The 20,524-nt window shown below is 41.1% G+C and overlaps 1 protein-coding gene across 1 annotated transcript in view; it reads left to right on the top strand.

Annotated features, from left to right (window-relative positions):
- Positions 1–376: 376 nt before the first annotated feature.
- The window catches only part of ARHGAP18 (Rho GTPase activating protein 18), a 121,521-nt gene continuing 101,373 nt past the window's right edge, over positions 377–20,524 (top strand). Inside the window, exon 1 of the mRNA XM_073337273.2 lies at positions 377–661. Coding sequence (XP_073193374.2) covers positions 618–661 — 44 coding nt within the window. The 5' untranslated portion in view covers positions 377–617. The remainder of the gene's footprint in view (positions 662–20,524) is intronic.

The following is a 20,524-nucleotide window of genomic DNA, read 5'->3' as shown; positions in this document are numbered from 1 at the left end:
AATGGACTTGTGGGGATTTCAGTCATGCCAGCGTAAGCTTTGCTCGTGTAAGGTGCCGTGCATTAATATTGTGTTCGACACATTTTAAATGAATGCGCAATCAAAGCGTTTCGATCCCTAACGGGATCTGAGCTGACTGAGTCAGCCAAAGCCCAGCGCCACCCCACAGGGTGTCTGCGGAGGAAATGGCGGGAGACTCGGGTGCTCATTGGGGTCCAATGGCTGCCCCCGGGGCGGAGAGGCGGTGCTGTAGGTCGAGGTGCAGCTCTGCGGGGGAGGGGGCCTGGCCGCAGCTCCTGCCACCCGCCCGCCTGGTGCCCGCAGCTCTGCGAGCCCCGCTCCTCCTCCGCCCTCCGGGTCCTGTCCGCGCGGCAGGGATGAGCGGCAGGCACGGGCTCGGCGGCGCTAAGCCTGCAGGGCGGGTGAAAGCGCCAGAGGCAAAGCCGCCGCCGCCGCCCCCGTAGTGCCTGGTCCTGAGGGAGACAAAGGAGGAAGGCAGCAGCCAGGAGCGAGCCGCCTGGGGAGGAGGAGGAGGAGGAGGAGTCCATTGGCAGCTTTGACCTTCTCTTGGTTCTGGGATTCCCGTGCCACAGGCTGAGACATTGGACTCCAGCAAGATGGTTACTGTGGTAACCAAGCTGGTGCATTACTTGCATCTAAGGTAAGAGAGGACACATTTGGCTCTGAGACACACACACCACCAAACATCCCTTGCCACCCACCCACACCTCCACTCTGCCTACACACACCCTTCCTACCAAATGCACCCAGTGCCCAGTTGCCACCACCAGCCACCCACTCTCTCCTGGGGCGATGGTTGAATGCAACCTGGGATAGATTCCCCTAAGTGGTACTAACTTTGCAAGTATAATGGTAACTGGTAGGTTATTTTCCGCATGCTGGGTTGTTCCTAAATAGAAAACAGGAGAGCAACTTTTGCAGCTGTCATCTCACTTGCTTCTAGTTTCGTGAAATAGAGGTGAAAAACCACAACCATTTTCCATGTCATATCCTGTAGTTGTGAAGGGCATTAATTTATAAAGGAGGAAAAATACAAATGATAGACTTAAATTGTTTTATTATATATACACACAATACTATATTATTAGCTTATTGAAAACTCATTACAATAAATAGTTTAAGGGTTTTTTTAAAATGTGATAGCTATTGTTTTATATCAGAGGTCTGTAATCACCATAATAGTGTACTTGGCTAGCACCCTTCTAACTGAATGGATTAAATAAGCTTGCTTCAGTTCCCCCCCCCCCCTTTTAAATATAGCCATGGAGAGATCACATTGCTGAGCCAATTTTTCTTAAAACTACTCCCTTTAGAATCTGAAATATGAATACAAATATTGTTGACTCCCATGGACAGAAAGCAAGGGTACAAATATACAAGGATGTATTGTGTGATCAGGTAAACAATTATATTGCAATAGTCAAAGATCAAAGGAATTACAAGACTCTTAAGGGAGCATATTCCTGATAAGAAATCCAGTTTCTAAAAGCAGTGACATTTATGGTGAAACATTTTCAAAACAGAAAATATGCATTAAAATGTTGGATTTAACTTAAATATTTTTTTAAAAATAAATCTTTAGAAGGAATAAATGAAAAAAACACCACCCCCAACAAACAATTGAATGGCCAATGTGAGGTTTTTTTGTTGGTTATTTTTAAGCTGGATTTGTGAAATGTTGATATATAGATATCTTAAAATAAATTTTAAATATTAACAGTGATTTTATATATATTGTAAAGGCATATCATTCCACCAGAGACTTAACTTCATTTTCTTGGGAGGTGAAGTGATTAGAAAACATGTACTTTGGATAACTTTATAAAACTGATCCTGCAAAGTTTCCTGTAAGGTGCTGGGCTTCTTCTGAGATGCTGAAAGTCCTCACTTCTCATTGAAGTCAGTGGCCCTAAATAACTACAATGAGCACTGTTCTCAAGAGAGAATTAATTGTCCATAACATGAGTTGCTTCTAATCTAACCCATTTTGATGCCACAAGAACTGTTTACATAGAGAAGTTTAAAGGTGCTGAATAATTGCTGAAGCAACCTGATGTCACAAGAAAACATTAAGAGTACAACAAATTAATCCTCATAATGCTCCTTTGAAATAGGTATTATCCATATTTAACTGGAGCATATCAATACTGACAAAATCATGGACCTGAATATTTTCTAAGAATAGAATCGGAAGGTAAAGAGCACAATCTTACATGTAAACAGAAATTAGGGCACATATTTTCGAAGTTAGAAACACATTTTCGTTTTCAAAGTTAGAAACACACAATGTATGCACACTTTTGCATGCACACACTTTTGCCCAACAAATCAGGCAAACAAATGGCTGGTCTTGCCCATGCACACTCACGTTAGGCATTTAACTGGGAATGTGTATGCACAAATACATGATCCAAAAGTGTACTTTGCCTATTTGCCCAAATAATGAAGAGCACGCAAATGCATCTGTGCAGTTGCACAGGTCTAACTGAAAATCTGGCTCTGGTTTTGCCAAATCAGTACATAATAGAGGGACTGGGCAAGAATCACAGCTGTATGCTCCTGCTCCTCTACTATGTGTATTTGTGGGTCAGTAAAATTGTGAGATCTGCAGACCCATTCATTGTGCTCCAACCTCCACTATCGTGCCTCACTCGTCCACACTCCAGTGGAATGGAACACTATGGAGACCTGCTATATGGCTTCACAGTTAACCCACGTGGTCCTTCTGATCTCAGCTCGCATGCAATGTGGGCCTTCTGTAGTTTCTGGATTTATTATTATTAATTATTTGTATTACCATAGTCCTTAGGAGCCCTAGTGATGGATTGGGAGCTGTACAAACACAGAACAAAAAGATGGTCCCTTCCCTAACGAGCTTACAATCTAAGTAAGAAACGAGACAACAAATAGACAGACAGATGGGAGAGTACAAGGAAACCGGCAATGCTGGTCAGCATGATAGGCAGTGGTCTGAGCCTAACCGTTGTCTAGTTTTTTGTAGTCTTTAGTGAAAAAGATTTTTTTAAGAGGGATTTAAAGGAGCATAATGAGTTAGTTTTGTGAATGTTTATGAGGAGCTTCTCCCAAGCATGAGGGGCAGTATGACCAGAAGCACAAGGGGGCATTGGAGGCTAGCATTGTGGGCTGATTGGAGGTGGGAAACAGACATTTCCCTAGTAAATGAGAGATGGCAGTTAGGTAGGGAATGGGCCACAAAGGGCCTTGTAGATGAAGACAAGTACCTTATTTTTGATGGGATTGAGAAAAGGGAGCCAATGGAGGGATGCAAAGAGAGGGGAGACACGGTCAAAGCTACTGGTTAGGAAAAAAGATCTTTGCAGCAGCATTCTGAATGGGTCTGAGTGGGGAAGAGAAAACAATGCTGCACTCTTGGAGCAGTGGAGGGTGGCGATATCTGAAAGCAGGGAGACAAGTAAAGGTGTACTTTGAGTCAATGTACAGCAGAAGGTACAGCTCATACTTTGATTTATAACAGGTTAAGGAAGGCTACTCAAGCATCCCCAAGGGGCCTCCACGGATTACAGTCTAGACCTGGTTTGTAATCTGATTCTTTAACAAAGTTATGTAATCTTGTTGTTCCATCCACATAACAAAAGTGATAGGGACATCCATGTCCCAACCATGCCAGACAGTCATGAGCTGCCATGATTAAGCATTATAATTAGGGTCCTACCAAATTCATGGTCCATTTTGGTCAATTTCACAATCATAGGATTAAAAAATAATCAATCTTACATTTCATGATTTCAGCTATTTAAATCTGAAATTTCATGGTGTGGTAATTGTAGGGGTCCTGACCCAACAAGGAGTTGTGTGTGGGGGGGGAGGGGTTGCAAAGTTATTGTTTGTGGTACTGCTACCCTTACTTCTGCGCTGCTGCCTTCAGAGCTGGATGCCCAGCCAACAGTCACTGCTCACCAGCCACCCAGCTCTGAAGTCAGCACAGAAGCAAGGATGGCAATACCATGATCCCCCTAAAATAACCTTTGAGCCCCCCACCCCCAACAACTCCCTTATGGGTCAGGACCCCCAATTTGAGAAGTGCTAGTACCCAGTGAAATCTGTATAGTATAGGATAAAAGCACTGTTTGATGGGGGGATACCAGATTTCACAGCCTGTGACATGTTTTTCATGGCTGTGAATTTGGTAGGGCCCCAACTATAAGGTAGGTGGAGCCTCAGAGTCACCTGCAGCAGGGACCTGCCATGCACCCACATCCAACCAAAAAATTGCTTTGGGTGCATCCCCTTAATCTCCCAGTAAAGATTCGAGAAGAAACTTGCAACCCTAAAAGACACTAATTGTATAACAGACAAGAGTAAAAATAAACATTGATATTTTATTATCTAAATTTAGTTGAACAGTACTCAGTTTCAATAGTTTAGGCTCACTGTAAAATTGTGCTTATACTTGCTACAACTATCTAGTGTCTTATAAATGTAATAATAAACCCAGAATACAATAAAGCAAAGAGGAGACATGTACTGATAAAGTATCATTGGAAATTGAGAGAAAAAAAAGTCATTTATGAGCCATGATTTAAAAAAAAAAAACCCACAAAACCTTGAGTAGGTTTCTGCTTACTCAAAATTTGGGCAATATAATGTCTGTTTATATAAACCAGAATGCAGGTTTCTGGAATTGGATAGGCAGGGAATTAACAGAACAGGAAGCTAGGCTGGGGACTTGAGAATGGTTGGGCAATTGGTGTGCTGTGACCAATGCCTTGTGCTGATCAGCATAGTCTCATTTTTCTTCTGCTCCCCATCTATCTGTATTCAGCTGGTGAGTGTTGTCCTATACTTAGATGGTAAAAGCACATAACAAAAAGATGATCCCTTCCCCAAAAGGCTTATATTGTCTAGCACAGTGGGGTCTATGGCTGGGACTTGTAGGTGCTACTACAATGCAAGTAAACAGCAAACATTACACTGGCATTTCATTTGAAAGATGTTTGGATAGTGAGGACTTGGAGGACACGGATCCTATCCTGTAAGATTTTAGCTACATAATTTGTGACAAGATAATCCTGTGTTATGGAAATAGCACAGACATCATGGATGATTGTCATATAGAGATCATATTCAGCAATTACTGAAAAATAGAATGAGGTTACCACCACAGAGGAACAATTACTGAAGAGAACTCTGAGCAGATTCTCATGTAAGGATGTTTGGATTTTTGCCTACCTGATTCACCTTTGAACTTTGCTGTAGTTAATATACTCAGAAATAGGGTCCTAAAGGTGGTAGCTGCAAAAACAGGATATTGCCTGATACAGTGACCTTTTCATTTTATTTCAGGAAGGATATTTTTGAGAACAAAACAAAACATACCTCTTTAACAGATAAGCAGGTCAGGTATGAATATTTGGTAGATACCAGACACAAACACCTACTTGGACTGATGACGTTATAGGCTCAAGTTCAATAAGAGGTGAATGGTAAAGTGCCTATTGAAATCAATGGTAAAACTAACATTGACTTCAGTGGGACATGATCAGACACTTGGGTCCTGATCCTCTAAGGTATTTAGGCACTTAACACCTATTGATTTCAATGGGATTTAGGTGCCTAAACACATTTTGGTATCTGGGCCATAATGTCTATTTTTAATTTGTGGTTAATCAGATTATTAATTATTAGGAAATGATTTTTTCTAACATCTTGTTACACCATGTTTTATAAAAGGAAATATTTAGGTTCTGTGCCATGTGATTTTTTTTATGAACCTTTATTAGAGAACAAAAAATTTCATATTTTAAATTCTTCAATTAAATATAAATCCTTCCCAACTCTAAATAAGGCCCATAGCTGACTGTGCTGTGAAAATTTGCTGTTTCGAAAAAAATAAAACTCAGCACAAGTCAGATGGTTTCATATATTTTCTTTTTTGTAATAATTATTTACAAAGAATATTTTGTACCATATGAAAATTAAATAAATCAAAACAGATGCACATGGATACTTGAGAACAAACAAAGGAGTCAGAAGCCCCAAATCACAACACCAAGAAATACTAAACAAACAGAAGACTACAAAGACATAATAAACCCAAAAAGACAAGACAGCATTCATGGAGAGAATGGCCACTGAATGCTACCAAAGATATACCTCCAGTATATCATATAAAGGACACTGTAAATTCATGAGAGCATGGTTGTGTGGGGTGCTATTTCTCTTTATTTTAGGAGGTTTTTAAAACTTATGAAGCTAAAGAAATAGGAAAACAACAAGATTGTGAAATACATTTAAATAGGAAGACTTCTTTTTTACAAAAGAAAGATAATGCTAGTATTTATTTTGCATTAATTGTATGTTTTGTTATAAAGTGGCTTAGAATTATTAGAAAGTGAATTTAGGAAATGCTGCAAGATTATATTGAAATAGCTAGTACTAAGGCCATGCCTTTTGTTGTGGAGTGGTCACAAGAGTGCCAGATTTTGTAGTTTCCCTTTATGTATATTTTTAGAAAAATGGGTCAGAATAAAATATACTTTTCTCTTCGTGCCATTAGTCAGGTCTTCCTTCATCCCTCAACCTTTGGCTCCAGTCCTGAATTCTTACACTCTCATAAAATTCTAGTTAAATTAGACAGGAGTTTTGCTTGAGCAACGACTGTAGGATGTGCTGCTTAGGGTAGATCATGATGTTATGAGCTAGCTCAGCATTGTGGTGCTTCCCTTCCAGAAATAACCCTCCCAGTCTCCCTGCTGCTCTTGCTAGGGAGTACATGGCAAGAGATCTTGGCATAGTGTATGTTCCCCAACTGACCTGCGTAACTATGCCATTGGTAATATTGCGGGGCTGGAGCCAAGGTTTCACCCACTTCCGCCATTCCCTCCCGTTCTGGCCCAACTGCACAAGTGGGGCATGTAGTAGCTCTGCAGAATGTGCTACCTCTGCACCCTGGAAGACCCAGTACAGCACACTGGTGTGAGGGAGTAAGGGGGAGCCTTAAGCCACCTTACTGCCTTGCACCGGCATGAAGGACGGGCCACATTCTGGCCCTTTCTAGAAAAAACTGAATTGTGTGAGCCTGATATGCAAACTTCACTCACATTAGTAGTCCTTTCTTGCTAGTATGAGGGTTTACAGGCCCTTAATTGCCTTGTTTGAGAAACTGTATGTGACCACAATTAATACACTGAATTGTAATGCCTGTGCACAAGGGGACATAGTTATGGCTACCTGTTAACTTCAAAAAGAAAAGGAGTACTTGTGGCACCTTAGAGACTAACCAATTTATTTGAGCATAAGCTTTCGTGAGCTACAGCTTATGCTCAAATAAATTGGTTAGTCTCTAAGGTGCCACAAGTACTCCTTTTCTTTTTGCGAATACAGACTAACACGGCTGTTACTCTGAAACCTGTTAACTTCAGAAGTTTTTACTATTGTCCATTTAATTTTACAACCTTAGAGTTCTTTAAATAGGTTTTTTTGCTTTTATTATAATTCTGTATTCTTCCCTGTGACACTATGAATCTGCCCAGCCATTTATTTGCTTTTCCAACTGAAGCTGCTGCACTGTGGTCAGTCATCTTAATTGAGATATTCACAACTCCTCCCATGTCTTTTTCTTCAGAGGATCCTGAGCACAAGAAGCAGCCCTTCACAAGCTCATAAGAGCTGAGGGACCAGGCGTTTAAGTTTAGGTCTTGTCTACACATAGACTTGCATCCTTAGTTCAGTTTAAGTTTGACTTACTTTGGTTTAGCTTAAAACAGTTCCTTATCAACTTAAGCAAAATTAAAAAAAAAGCCTCTCAAACCAAAAGAGTTTTCACCCAGGAGGATGCACTCAATCCTTATTTAAATCCATATGTTTAACCAGTGCAACTCTCCATGTAGACAAAGCCCTAGTCAGTTTTTGCTAGTGTGAGTGCTGCTTTGGCTGCATGGTCACAATTCTACTGAAATTTGACCCAGGTACCCCTCTGTACCCAGACAAAGGGGTGGCAAGGACAATTTTCAGTGAATGGCATTGTGACCTGGTGCACAGGGTTGCAAAACCACTCAAATTTGGCCTGGCCACCCCTCCATTCAGACAGAGAGGAGACCAGGCCAAATGGTATCATGACCTGGCGCGTGGGGAATCTGTACCTGTACAGCAGAGCACTGGGGAGACTCCCAGGCAAAGGGAGATCCAGGGTCCCTGTAGGAGGTGGCGGGGGACGAACAGGAATTAGAACAGGGTCCCGCCCAAGGGAAGGGTAGGGACGGGAATTTACCCCCCACCCCTCCAAAAATATCTGAATTTGCACCAGTGACATAAAGAGGTCCAGCACTAGGGGAGCGGTGCCAGCCATGCAGTAAAAGCAATTGTTTCTAGAAAAGGGAGAAAACCTCAAACTGATTTAAGAAAACAAAAACAACAAAAAAAACAAAAAACACACACTACTTATGAAGACTACTGTGGGGTTAAGAATTCATTAAACATCTGCCTTATGGTCAGCCTTGACAGGACAGGACAGGACGCAGCTCGCTGCTCTTCCTCTATTTGATTCTGTTTATTTGATGTCGCTTCCACAGTTGCGGTGCTTGTGGGAATTGTACTGGTGGCATCCCATGGCAGCGATGCTATGGGCAACACTGAGATTTCTGAGGCAGTCCTAAAGAGCTAAGAAATCTTTTAAAAGTGTGAGTACCAGACTAATGACCTCCCCCTCCAATGCCTCTCCCCTCAAGCTCACTCATCCCCATGCTCTGCAGGATCTTCTTGCAAGAGCTAGGGCATCTTCTCTCCCTTTTCTCATGGGCTAAAGAAAACGGAGCAGCAATATCTATTCCCATGATCCTTTCCTTTTTCTACCAAAAGCAGCCTGTTGGAGACATGGTGTGGCCTTACACTCATGACTAGGGTTAAGTGTCAATCTGTGTCTTAGGGCCACAACACGGGGGTAATTCTTACTTTAACTAAGACTTTTCAGTCTAACTACACTACCATGGTAAGTCTACCGGAGCCCTGTTCTACACTAGGGGGCGGGATTGATCTAAGTTACGCAACTTCAGCTAGTTAACAACATAGCTGAAGTCGACGTACTTAGATTGACTTACCGTGGTGTCTTCACCACAGTGAGTCAACTGCTGCCGCTCCCCCGTCAACTCTGCCTGCGCTTCTCACGGCGCTGGCGTACTGGAGTCAACGGGAGTGCACTCAGGGGGTTGATTTATCGTGTCTAGAGTAGACGCAATAAATCGATCCCCACTGGATCAATTGCTGCCCACTGATCTGGTGGGTAGTGAAGACATACCCTTAGTTACGCTACTCCTGCTACGTGAACAACATAGCTGGAGTCGATGCAGTAAGTCAACCTATGCTGCAGTGTCCACACCGTGCTGGGTTGCTGGGAAAGCATCTCCTTACCTTATGCCTCTCATTCCCTGTGGAGTATTGGAGAGCACTCTGCCGTCGATTTAGTGGATCTTCACCAGACCCACTAAATCTACCCCCGGTGCATCAATTGCAACAGCATCCATCTTGTGGTAATGCAGACATAGCCTAAATAAAACAAAACAACCAATCTCACTGTATCTTTTTGGAGTTGTAATAGTTCTGGCTTGATCGATGGTGCTGCCATAAGTACTTTTGACTTAAGAGGTGGCTGCAGTCTCAGGAAGTTTAGGCTCATTATTGCGAGGCATAAGCTGTCCATAATAGCTCCATTTTATCGTCCATTCTAGTGTGGATGAACAAAGAAAGTCATCTTGTCCTCTTGGCTATATTGAGAGTAGTATTGAATGAAATTTACTTTGATGCTTGATATGGCAATGACGTTTAGAAAATTATTCATTGCCAAAAGAGCAGCATCTCTGAAATGAATGAGCATGCAAAAAAACAAAGTATTTCTGGAAAAGCTTTAACTCGAGTGAATGTACTTGAATGTCTGGAACAATATTTTTTGGCACAGAAATCACTGATGCTGCAAACAAACATTTAACTCTTGACTGTGGGAATCAAAGTTTAAAAGAGACATTCTACAGCCACTATTCATGAAATGATTTTTTTTATGCTTGATTTAAGTGGTACAGTTGGCACAGGAATAGCAGATCAAAACCCTCTTTGCTCTTGCAAAATATTTCACCAATGAAAACTTAGAGGGGGAATGGCTATTAGATTTTTGACTATCAGAAAAGTATGAAATTCGGTGGTCTTTTGGAGGAGCAGTTGAGAACAGTCACAACATCACTACTGTTGGAAAGTAATTCCCAGGACTTTTACAAATTAAAAAAGCCATACATGCCTTTACTATATTGGACCTAAAATTAAAAAAAAGTATTTAGTAATGCTTCAGATATGGAATGGAACTTGTGACTAATAGGAGTTCCAACTACAATCTGCACTGCAGGATAGTTCAGGAGAGCAGGAAAGAGAACTGATAAGTCAATATTTCTATCAGCTAGGAGGGGAATAGGCTTTGGTGAAGGGGCTAAGATTTTCCCTGCATTAACAGCCCTTCCTCTGCCCATGTCCTTCAAAGTTACCTGAGGAAGAAGACTTATCTGGGCTGCCAAAAGTGGACTAGGGAAATGGCAGAGAGCTGTTGATTTCCCACCTACTCCAATGGGAATTTCTGTTCCATTTAAGTCATCTTTGTTCCCATCTGCTCTCCATGCCAGAGTGTTATGTGCGACCCTATATTTGGTATCTACCTTTAGCTGCAGATCAACATCCTCCCTAACTGCTGCTTTGTGCCTTTATGCCATTAAGTGCAATTAGAGCTAGCCTTAGGAACATACAAGCACACCAGGGTCAGAGAGAAAAGAACATGTTATCTGGGAATTAGAGACTCAGTATTGATTTGTAATTATGTAAGATGGAATGCTTTATAACTTCAATAACCTTTAAAGACTGCCATCTGTTACCATCCAAACTTAAAGAGTAAACTTGATTTGGAAAAAGCCTGCAGTGGCCAGTTAAGGGATCAATTTCTAATAAAACTTAAGGACTGGACTATGTGATAATCCTTTGATCTACCTACAGTATCAAGTTGGTCCTTGGCTTTCCTCTCCCCTCCCCCACCAATGGCATAGCAATACTCTTCTTTCTGTTAAACGATATTTTGTTTCACTGATAGCAATATTACACATAAGTGAACCACACTGTTAGCTGGGGCAAATTATAGAGATCAGTTGCTGAAAGGATCTAAATTATTATTTTAAAAAAAGTGAAGTTTTTAGGATTATCTGTTCACATCAGTAAAGACATTTTAAACCAAAATCTACCTTTGTCAGATACAATGGTGACATGAACTAATTTAGTGCATGTCTTAAGGTTAGTTATTTAAAAAATCCCACAACACATGATCAATTGCTCTGAGATAATTAGTACACACAGTACTTAAGAGGATCCACAAAGACCCACTCTTACCTTCTAGAATGCAGGGTAAAAATGGCATGAGATCTGGTTGGAGAACAGGCAGGTCTTGAGAAAAATTGGCTTACAGTGCCGGGGTATTCGCTCTCCTCTTGAACCATACTCCTACTAGGCCAGGATAGCTTGTGCACACTTAACTTCACTCTCACGAATGCCAGTTTTCAGTTTACTTTGCATTTGTTCACTCAACAAGCAGAGCATACACTGTACAAGGTAAAGCCGTAAAGACAGTTAATTTGCTTAAAAGGAAATAATGTTGAACCATATATAATAGATTTAATGCAGTACTTTTGCACTAAGGAGTATTATGTTCTCTTTCAAAATGTGTCTTTAAACCCAGTGTGCAGATACCGATTAGACATGTTTTAGCTTAATGTTGCCATCCATCTGAAAGGCTTTTGAAAACAAAAAAGGGCTGTCCTGTAAGCCATGTATGATATGTTTACTAAATGAACCATTACTTTATCTATAACACAGTTATCAGAATCTTAGTTAAGATTTTAGAAGCTGAGGCGAATGTCAGTTTTCTCTATGTTAGTCATTTGCAATGCAAGAAAAGTCTCCATTAATGCTCATGCACTAGCATTAAGATGACTAGAATTCTATAATCCCTCCTTTCCAACAGTTATTCACATTACCACTAGACAACTATCAACTGTTTCCTATTTAATTGAATGGGAAAACTGTAGGCAAATTGCTGCCTGCACCATGGTGAGCTGAGTGGCTGCTGCTGTATTTTGTATTTAATTAATTTGGGTCCTTATTACGGCAGAAATCAATTAAATGCATAGTCTTATGGCACACGATATATTCTTATTTCTTTTTGGCATCTACTTTAGTATGCATCCCCAGAACAGGATGTGGTTCTACACCAAAGCTTTCTTCAAGTTATACAAATTAAGAATAAGGCTGGCTGGCACAACAGAATCCAAAACAAGTCACAGGAGAGCTATAGACTACTAGTTCACATGGAAGATACAAAATAAGTCCTGAAGAAGAGGAAATGCATATCATATTGCTTAGTCATCTGCAGTTTTGACAGTGGTAGATGGTCATAGAGCCTCTGCAAGCCACAAAAGATGTGACATCCTGAATTGGAGCTGGAGAAGGAGACGGCACCTCTTTCTCTTCTGTACGTCTTCATGACATGAATTGATTATATTTGGTATTCAGTTGACTAGAGACCATCTGTTCTTAAAGAGAAAAAACATTTCTCCTGTAGAATAGTGCAGGGGATACAATTCTTGCTTTTGGAGGGGTTAGTGATGCCCTTTAATGCTGAATATAAAAAAAAAAATTACCTCCCTTCCTCCCATTATCTTCAGTTCATGGTGCTCAGATGAGTGACCACATAACTTCTGCCAATCCATTTATCCTTAACACAGAAAGGAACTGTTTTGTACATTTGATCTGGGGTCAAACAGGAAAAAGAATATACAGGTGACAAATCTTAGGCTCATGCAAAAAAAAAAAAAATTCCAGAACCTGCCTTCCATGCACTTTTCACCTGCAGGGATTGGGTGTCATCACCTGAAGGCGGTGCAGGGTGCCCTCTGCACTGTGCTGTCACAGCCCCACTCACTCACTCCCATGGCAGCAAGGCTGCAGAAGGCTCCCTGTACTGCCGTAGGAGTCATTCAGCGGCAGGGTGGCCTCCCCCGTGGCCAAGGCCTTGTCGTCTTCCTCCTCCTTGCAGCCCTGGCTGTGTGTCTCCGATCTATTACCCAAAACTCCATGTTACCGCAATCCCTTCCTCGTCCCCCAGCATGAGATACTTGGAGGACAAGGAAGGGATTCGGACAAAGCGGAGGTTTGTGGTATAGGTACAGTATACTCCCATTTATCCAAAACCCTATTTTCGGAGACCAATAAAGCGAAGAAATAGTCCCAACTTGAATCCAGGTGATAGCCTTCTACCCTTGGCAATACCAGACTTGTTCAAGAGTAAGGGTAGGACCATAGTCTTGGATCGAACTAAGGATTCCAGAGCTTCAGACAGAGGAGGAGGAGGAAATTAATTGCGTGAGCTGCAGTGACTCTAGGCATTATGCCCATGATGGTCAGGAGCAAGCCTAATGACTTTGGAAAGGCTGCTTAGTTGTGGCTCTTAGACTCCCTCCCACTGAGGTACTCCTAACAGTTGCTGGGTACAACTGGGCCCAGGGCCGGCTCTAGGTTCTTTGCCGCCCCAAGCGAAAATTTTGCCGCCCCAAGCTCTGAGAGTGCAACTGCCCAAGCCAAAAAAAAAAAAAGTGGCCGGAATGCCGCCCCTGGAATTGTGCTACCCCAAGCACGTGCTTGCTTTGCTGGTGCCTAGAGCCGTCCTGACTGAGCCATAGCCATACCCTGCCAAGACAGGGTATTGATTGCATCTCTGCCAGCACACAGTGGCCCCCCTTTGGCCACTGTGTGCTGCCAGAAATGCAATCAATACCCTCTCTGCAATCAGGGAGTTCAGACAGACAGACCATGGCTATCTCCTAAGTGGAAGCATAAGGGGAGAAGAGGCTCCTTCTGCCCTCCTCTCCTTCCTACTGCACCTGTGCTGTGGCAGCCAGAATTTTGTCCTTTGTTTTCAAAAGAAATGCTGTGAGCAGCTGAATGAGTTAGTTGTTGCCACTTTCAGCAGAGAGGCCACGGATTGAATGGGCATGTAGATTGAACTTTCCACCCACTTGTAGATGGAAAATAGTTGCATTTTAGCGAGATTTTGGATGCACAGTGGTGACATTCATGCGAAAACTGTTAGCATAGCAAACCATTTGATACTGCAGTACTGTTTCAATATAAATTAATAGCTTGCTCCCAACAATGACTCTTAGCATAGATGCATGAACAGTTGGGGCAAAATGAAAAGGACCACAGAGCATAGCAGATAATAGGGTCAGTCACAGATTCTATGATATTGCAGAATGTAGAAACTGTTCTATGAGTCAAGCCACCATGTCTGAAATATGGTATGTTCTGTTATACTAAAAATCCATTAAATAAAACCACAGCCAATGTGTTTTTTAAACAGGTATTGTTTTTGTAAGAATTCCTAAGAGGGCTTTTTTGATTTGTGACATTTACCTTGATTTGGCATATAGGAAATATTTTATTTAACATGCTCCAATCCTAGTGACCAAAAAAAAAAAATTCAATGGGAATAGGAGGATTGGGCTTCCCTCTGTGTGTATGTGTAATTTTTCAGAAGAATACAGAAACTGACCATCTACGTGGGTATTTTATAGTTAATTGTTTTGTCCCTTTTTAAGGTGCTCAATTTAATGTTCAAGGCATTTATATTTTACATTAGTAAAATGTATTTAAACAGTTGTATTCCTTGAACAAGTGTTCTATTAAGTGAACCCAAGTGACCAAATAGTCAGAAATTAATAGGGCATTGTATCACTAGATATCTGTTTGCCCATTAACAACTCTGACATTGACCTTTACAAACTGAGCAGAAAATATAGCAGTATTGCCTCACTGAAATGTGTTCAAATTTAAAAGCATATTTACTGTGCTAATACATAATTCACTGAAATTAAGGTAACACTGAAAACTCACTACGAGCTTAAATTTTTGGCTTGCAGTTTAAAGAAAAGCCTGTGGGCTGGAGATAAGTATGCCAACAATGTTAATTCTGTATTTAAAAAGTTGCAGCTACAGGGGATGTAGCTGTAAAACTGCTTTTACTCCTGCAAGGAAGGTCAAACTGAACATCATTTGAGAGAGAATCCCAGTTTGGGAGTCACTTTTAGGATCTTGCTCCTGGGGACAGTAGATTAAATGTGCTCACACTTAGGCTCTTTGCATGGGTGTTGCACTTCTGTATAATAAGAAAATTTATGATCAAAACATTTAAAAGGGTCACCCACATCAAGTTAATTTGACTATTTCTCAAATACAATAGGCAGTTTTTACTACAGGCTTAGATACTTGTAATTTGTTTATTCTTGTACACTTACTAGATCCTGATGACAATGAAAATAGTGTATGGCCTTGTTGACTTAGAACTAATTGTATCAATAGTCTATTTCCTCCAAGCTATGTTATGTTTTATTAATTTAGGGACCAATTCTGCAACTTGATTACAACTTACTCTGTGCTATTCAGGTCATTGTACTACTCCTTTCACTGTGGTATCTGGCATTGGTGCCACTGGTATAAGCAAGTGTCGTCAAATTAGGCCCTAAGTCAGCAATCATGACTGATATATTTTCTTTTCAACAATCAGCACAGTCTCTATTAGCTGGAATTGGGGGACAGGAAAACTAACTAGAAAAATGATCAGGCTGTAAAATCAGGTAGCCTATGTATACCAACAGTTTTTCCACTGTTACGCTGTGGTGTTGTCCTTAATTTGGAGTATGTTGGACAAGAACCGTTCACTGTGTATTTTGTAATAAGTGACTTTAAAAGAATCTGGCATACACAAACTAAAGCACAGACAATGCTACTCCTGAGTTTCTAAAGTTGTAGAATATATTCACAGGTGAAAGTGGGCCAGTACAGTGTACCAGTAAGAAGTGGCCACCCATACAGGCCTGTACGCAGCTGACATTAAAGTGCTGCTGTGGGGCCACTGGGGGGCAAAAGAGGCAGCTGCCCTGGGGCTGTCGATATAAAAGGGCCCAGGGCTCCCGGCTGCTGCCGCCATTACCGTGGCAGTGACCAGAGCCCAAGCCTTTTACATCACCACCAGAGCCCCGGGTGGCACGGGCCAGGCAGCAGAAGAGGGCTGGCTGGGGAGGGTGATCCCCAGCCACACCCCTTCTGCCCGAGGCCATGCCCCTTCTGGGGCACTGGTAAGAAATTTATATTACTTTCAGCCCTGAATACATTATATTGTACATTTTTGAGAACTATAAAGACTTTACAGTAATGCACACACAAGGGGGAGAGTTACATCTGAGCATGCAGACTACATTTAATCATTTATTGACTATTGGGTGCATAACTGTGCAACCTTAAGAGTCTCATAACAGTTTTTTGTTTGGAATACTTCTTAAATAATTGAGTGGTGGAATATCCAAGGACAATGGCCTGTTTGCAAGTATATAAAATAATTTTAAAGACTCTTGTTGGTTACTAGTTTTCATACAGTGCCATAAGTGAGTGTGGCACTTCAGGGATAAATAAAAAGAAAATGGCTCACAGTCTGTGGTTCTTAACAAAAACTCCAGTGAAACAAGCTGCAGTGATACCCGTTAAAATAAAAGCTTAATGGTCTGCAGGTCAGCCTTCAGCTCCCAGTAAAGTTAAGAGAGACTCCTATTGACTTCCAATGGAGATTTCATCCCACATCTGACCACAGTTAAACCTGTGCACCCCATTGTCCTCAGTGGCCCAAATGGGAAAAACATTGAACACACGATGTGCACAAAAATTTAGACTGGGATTTTCAAAAGGGGCTTAACTATCTTAAGGCCCCTTTAGGAAGTGCCATATTTCACCTTCTAGAAGAATTTCAGTTGTAATCAGAAGAATCAGGTTTATTGAACTAGCCTACATGTTATAAAAGTGATTTAAGGGTGGGGAATGTAAAGTATTTCCACAAGCAGAACATTTAACCCCTTGGAGGCAGGAATGCTCGGAGGAAGAATGTGACAGCATTCTAAGGTGTCAGAATCCCACTCACATGTCAGCACTTCAGAAATGATGTACCTGCTGCATGGGGCAACAACAGGGTTGCCCTTTTGCCTATGTAACAAGTACGTTAGGCAACATTCAAGAAATAAAAACTATTTTGCTTACATACTAAATATACACTTCTGCATAATGTTATATTACACATTATGCACAGTGCTGATTCCTTATGAAAATATCTTCCTATGATTATTCTAATGAAGTTCACTTTGCATAGATTAAGGTGTAGAACCTGAGGCTTCCACAAATAGACAATACTCAAGCTAGGGCTCTAAAAAGGAAGGGCTCTTCAGTGTCAAATCTGTTGTAATCATTTTTGACAGCAACTTAATTTGTAGTACGTCCTGAAGCAACTGAAAGTGAAAAGGCAGTAGGGATTTGGGGGGGGGGGGAAGAGAGAGAAATGAATGGTTTTAGAAGGTCTCATTCCTCTCTCAACTATCTACAGATCCACACTGACAGGGAGATGAAGAGAGTCCCAGAGGCAGCACACAGGCACATGGACTCTGAGCTGGTGGCTCTGTGCCTCTGGCAGATCCCAAAGCTACAGGCTTTGATGCTGAAAGGTGGGATTTTCCAAAACACCTTGAGTGACTCAGGGCTGGTCTCCCTTTCAAGATTTACCAGCATAACTATACCAGTTGGGGGATGGGGGAAGTGATTTTTTTTTTCCCCACTGACATAGTTATGCCAGTTAAATTTATAGATACAGTTTTACAGGTATAAGAGTCTTATGCCGGTCTAGTTTATTTTGGTTCCTGAATTGGAATAAACTGTACCAGTGTAAACACCGTTATAATGGTATAACTGCATCTATACTGGGGTTGTTTTCTGATTTAACTACATTGGCATAGTTACAGGGGCAAAACTTTGAAGTGTAGACTAGTCCTTAGGAGCACAAATCCCATTGATTTTCAACAGGACTTGTGCTCCAAAGCAGGGGTGCTGGAACAATTTGTATAGTGGGGGTGCTGAAAGCCATTGAACCAAACTGTAAACCGTGTATATGATGGAAACCACTTCAAATCAGGGGGTGCTGCTGTAGCCCCTGTACTGCTTGTTCCAGCACCTATGCTCCTAAGTCATTTGTGTGCTTTAGAAAATCCCAACCCGAACTTTCAGTTTTTCCTCCAGGAGAGAAGATCGTAGCGGGAGCAAACCCTGATTCTCCCTCCCTTCAGTGGAAGAATTTGGGGAAAATTCAATGAGTGAATGAAACCTTGCAGAGTTTCATGCCCCTGCTCCTCTCCCACATGTGCTGCCTCTGGGACTATCTTCATCTCCCTGGCAGTGTGGAACCATGGATAGAAGAGAGAAGCTTGCCTTCTAAAGACATTCATATTCACCCCTGCCTCAATTCCTACTGCCTTTTTCCTTTCAGTTACTTTAGGGACTCACAGGGTTGATCTGAGCTATTTGCAGGATTGGTGCCATTTACCACAAATAGTTAAAAACACTGACATATCCAGTAAAAAATGTCAAAGGTTTTATGAGGCGAAACCCAGGAACATACTATGTGATTCATCTCATAAGCACACTTATGCCTCAAAAAAACCCAAACAAATATTGTCCCAAAGGAAAAGCTAGAAAGGCAAGAAGGTAACTGAGTGCACCATTTACTAAATACTGATGCCTACCACTCTCTTGTATCTGCTCTTAGACACTAATTCACTTTCACCAAATTCGTCAACTGCTTTGCTGTTTCAGCACTTAGCCCATCAAGCAAGCATATTTTTAGCATGTTCTAGAACCAGTCAGATGTGGATCAGAACATGCTAAAAACATGATAGATTGGTGTTGAGCTGGCTTGAAAGGAAATCCTGGGCCCACTGAAGTCAGTGGGTGTTTTATCCATTGACTTTAATGGGGCCAGGATTTCTGAGGTCTTTCAACAGCTGAGAAGGTTATAAAACAAGACAGTTGAATTAGGTTATTTCCACAACTTCCTATTTCAATGCAATGAACAGTAACAATCTTCCTTGCAAATATAGATTCTCACAATCTTCAAAAATACAGCAACTAATTTTTCAACAACCAGCTCTTGGAAAATGTAGCACTGAACTCATTGTACTCCAATAACTATTTGCATGCATGATAGACTGCTTGTTTTTAAAATCTTTACAGATACCATTTGCAAAAAAGTTAAAATATTTCCTCTGCTTAGTTGAGGAAATATCACAAATATTACGGTAGCATTAAACAAACAGAAGGCAACATTTTTAAAAAATTACTGTAAACTACAGCTAGTAGGTAGGCTGTGTAGACAGATGCATAAGTGAGCAAGAGACTTGTCACCATCTCTCTTGGACTTTAACCTTTAAACCAGGATACTGTAGTTTGCCCTCTTAAATCCAGATAATATGGTATTACCATATTGGTGGGGCCCCAACACAAAGCAATATCATTTTCATATGAATGGGACTGGATTACCCCATGAAATGCTTTGCTAACGTAATACAACATGATATTCATTAATGGCCGTTATAAATTGAGAAAGTCAGACTTGTAAAGCAGGGGCACTTCTGCTTGGTTGGAGCTTTGATATTTCAGCCAGCACATGGCAACCAAATTAAAGCTACAGTAAATTATTGCCTCCATATGTGTACTTTTGCAAAATGTTCCAAATCAAAACAAAATTAATAGCTGCCAGATTCTGTTGAGTTGATGGTTAAAGAGGCTGCAAGCAGGCTTAACATCTACTTTCTAAATAATACATTCTACAAAAATCATAATACATCCTTACTTCGAGTCTTGCTCCAAGAAAATTTGAGCTTTAAATCAATGAGACTGCTGACTTCCTATCTGCACAGTTTTAACGACAGTCAACAGAAACAGCAAAAGGAAAAAAAGGTAAAAATAAAACAATTTTCAAGCCCAGTCAAAAAATTCTGATGGTCAGAATTATTGCTGAATAGATGACATTCACTAGTTGAAATGGAAGCGCTCCTGTCACAAACTTTAACTTCCAGTAAATGGAAAACTCCTTGTTCAATTTAGCTTTCCCTTAGTAAAGTCTCACACCCCACATCCCTAGCACACACAAGCAAAAAAAAAAAAAAAAAAAAAAAATGCACTGAACTAACTGATCTATTACTCCTGCAGGCTGGGAAGGAAGAAGCAGATTGTTATTTCTATTTTTAAATATTGGCAGTGCAGGGATCTGGGTAAATACTGAGTTGGAGAAGAGTCTTAGTAGCCAGATTTTAGGGTCCTCTTTCAATTGGTTTCACAGGGCTTTATATTTAATTTAATTCACTCAGATACATATGTATAGAGATCCTCTGATGCATAGGAACAGTCTTCTCTCCCCAGGTGAAATCCTGGCTCTGTTGTGGTTGAAATCCAAGGCAAAATTCCCACTGACTTAAATGGGACCATAGTTCAACTTCCACTTGCCAAAGCATCAGTGTAGGTCCTCTGTACAGCACTGAAGAAAGTTGTAGGAGGGGGTGCTAACTACAGTTCCAGTCAC

This window comes from Lepidochelys kempii, chromosome 3 (assembly GCF_965140285.1).
Source record: "Lepidochelys kempii isolate rLepKem1 chromosome 3, rLepKem1.hap1, whole genome shotgun sequence".
NCBI lineage: Eukaryota > Metazoa > Chordata > Testudines > Cheloniidae > Lepidochelys > Lepidochelys kempii.
Note: the sequence above shows the minus strand (reverse complement) of the source record. Positions and strands in the feature narration are given on the sequence as shown.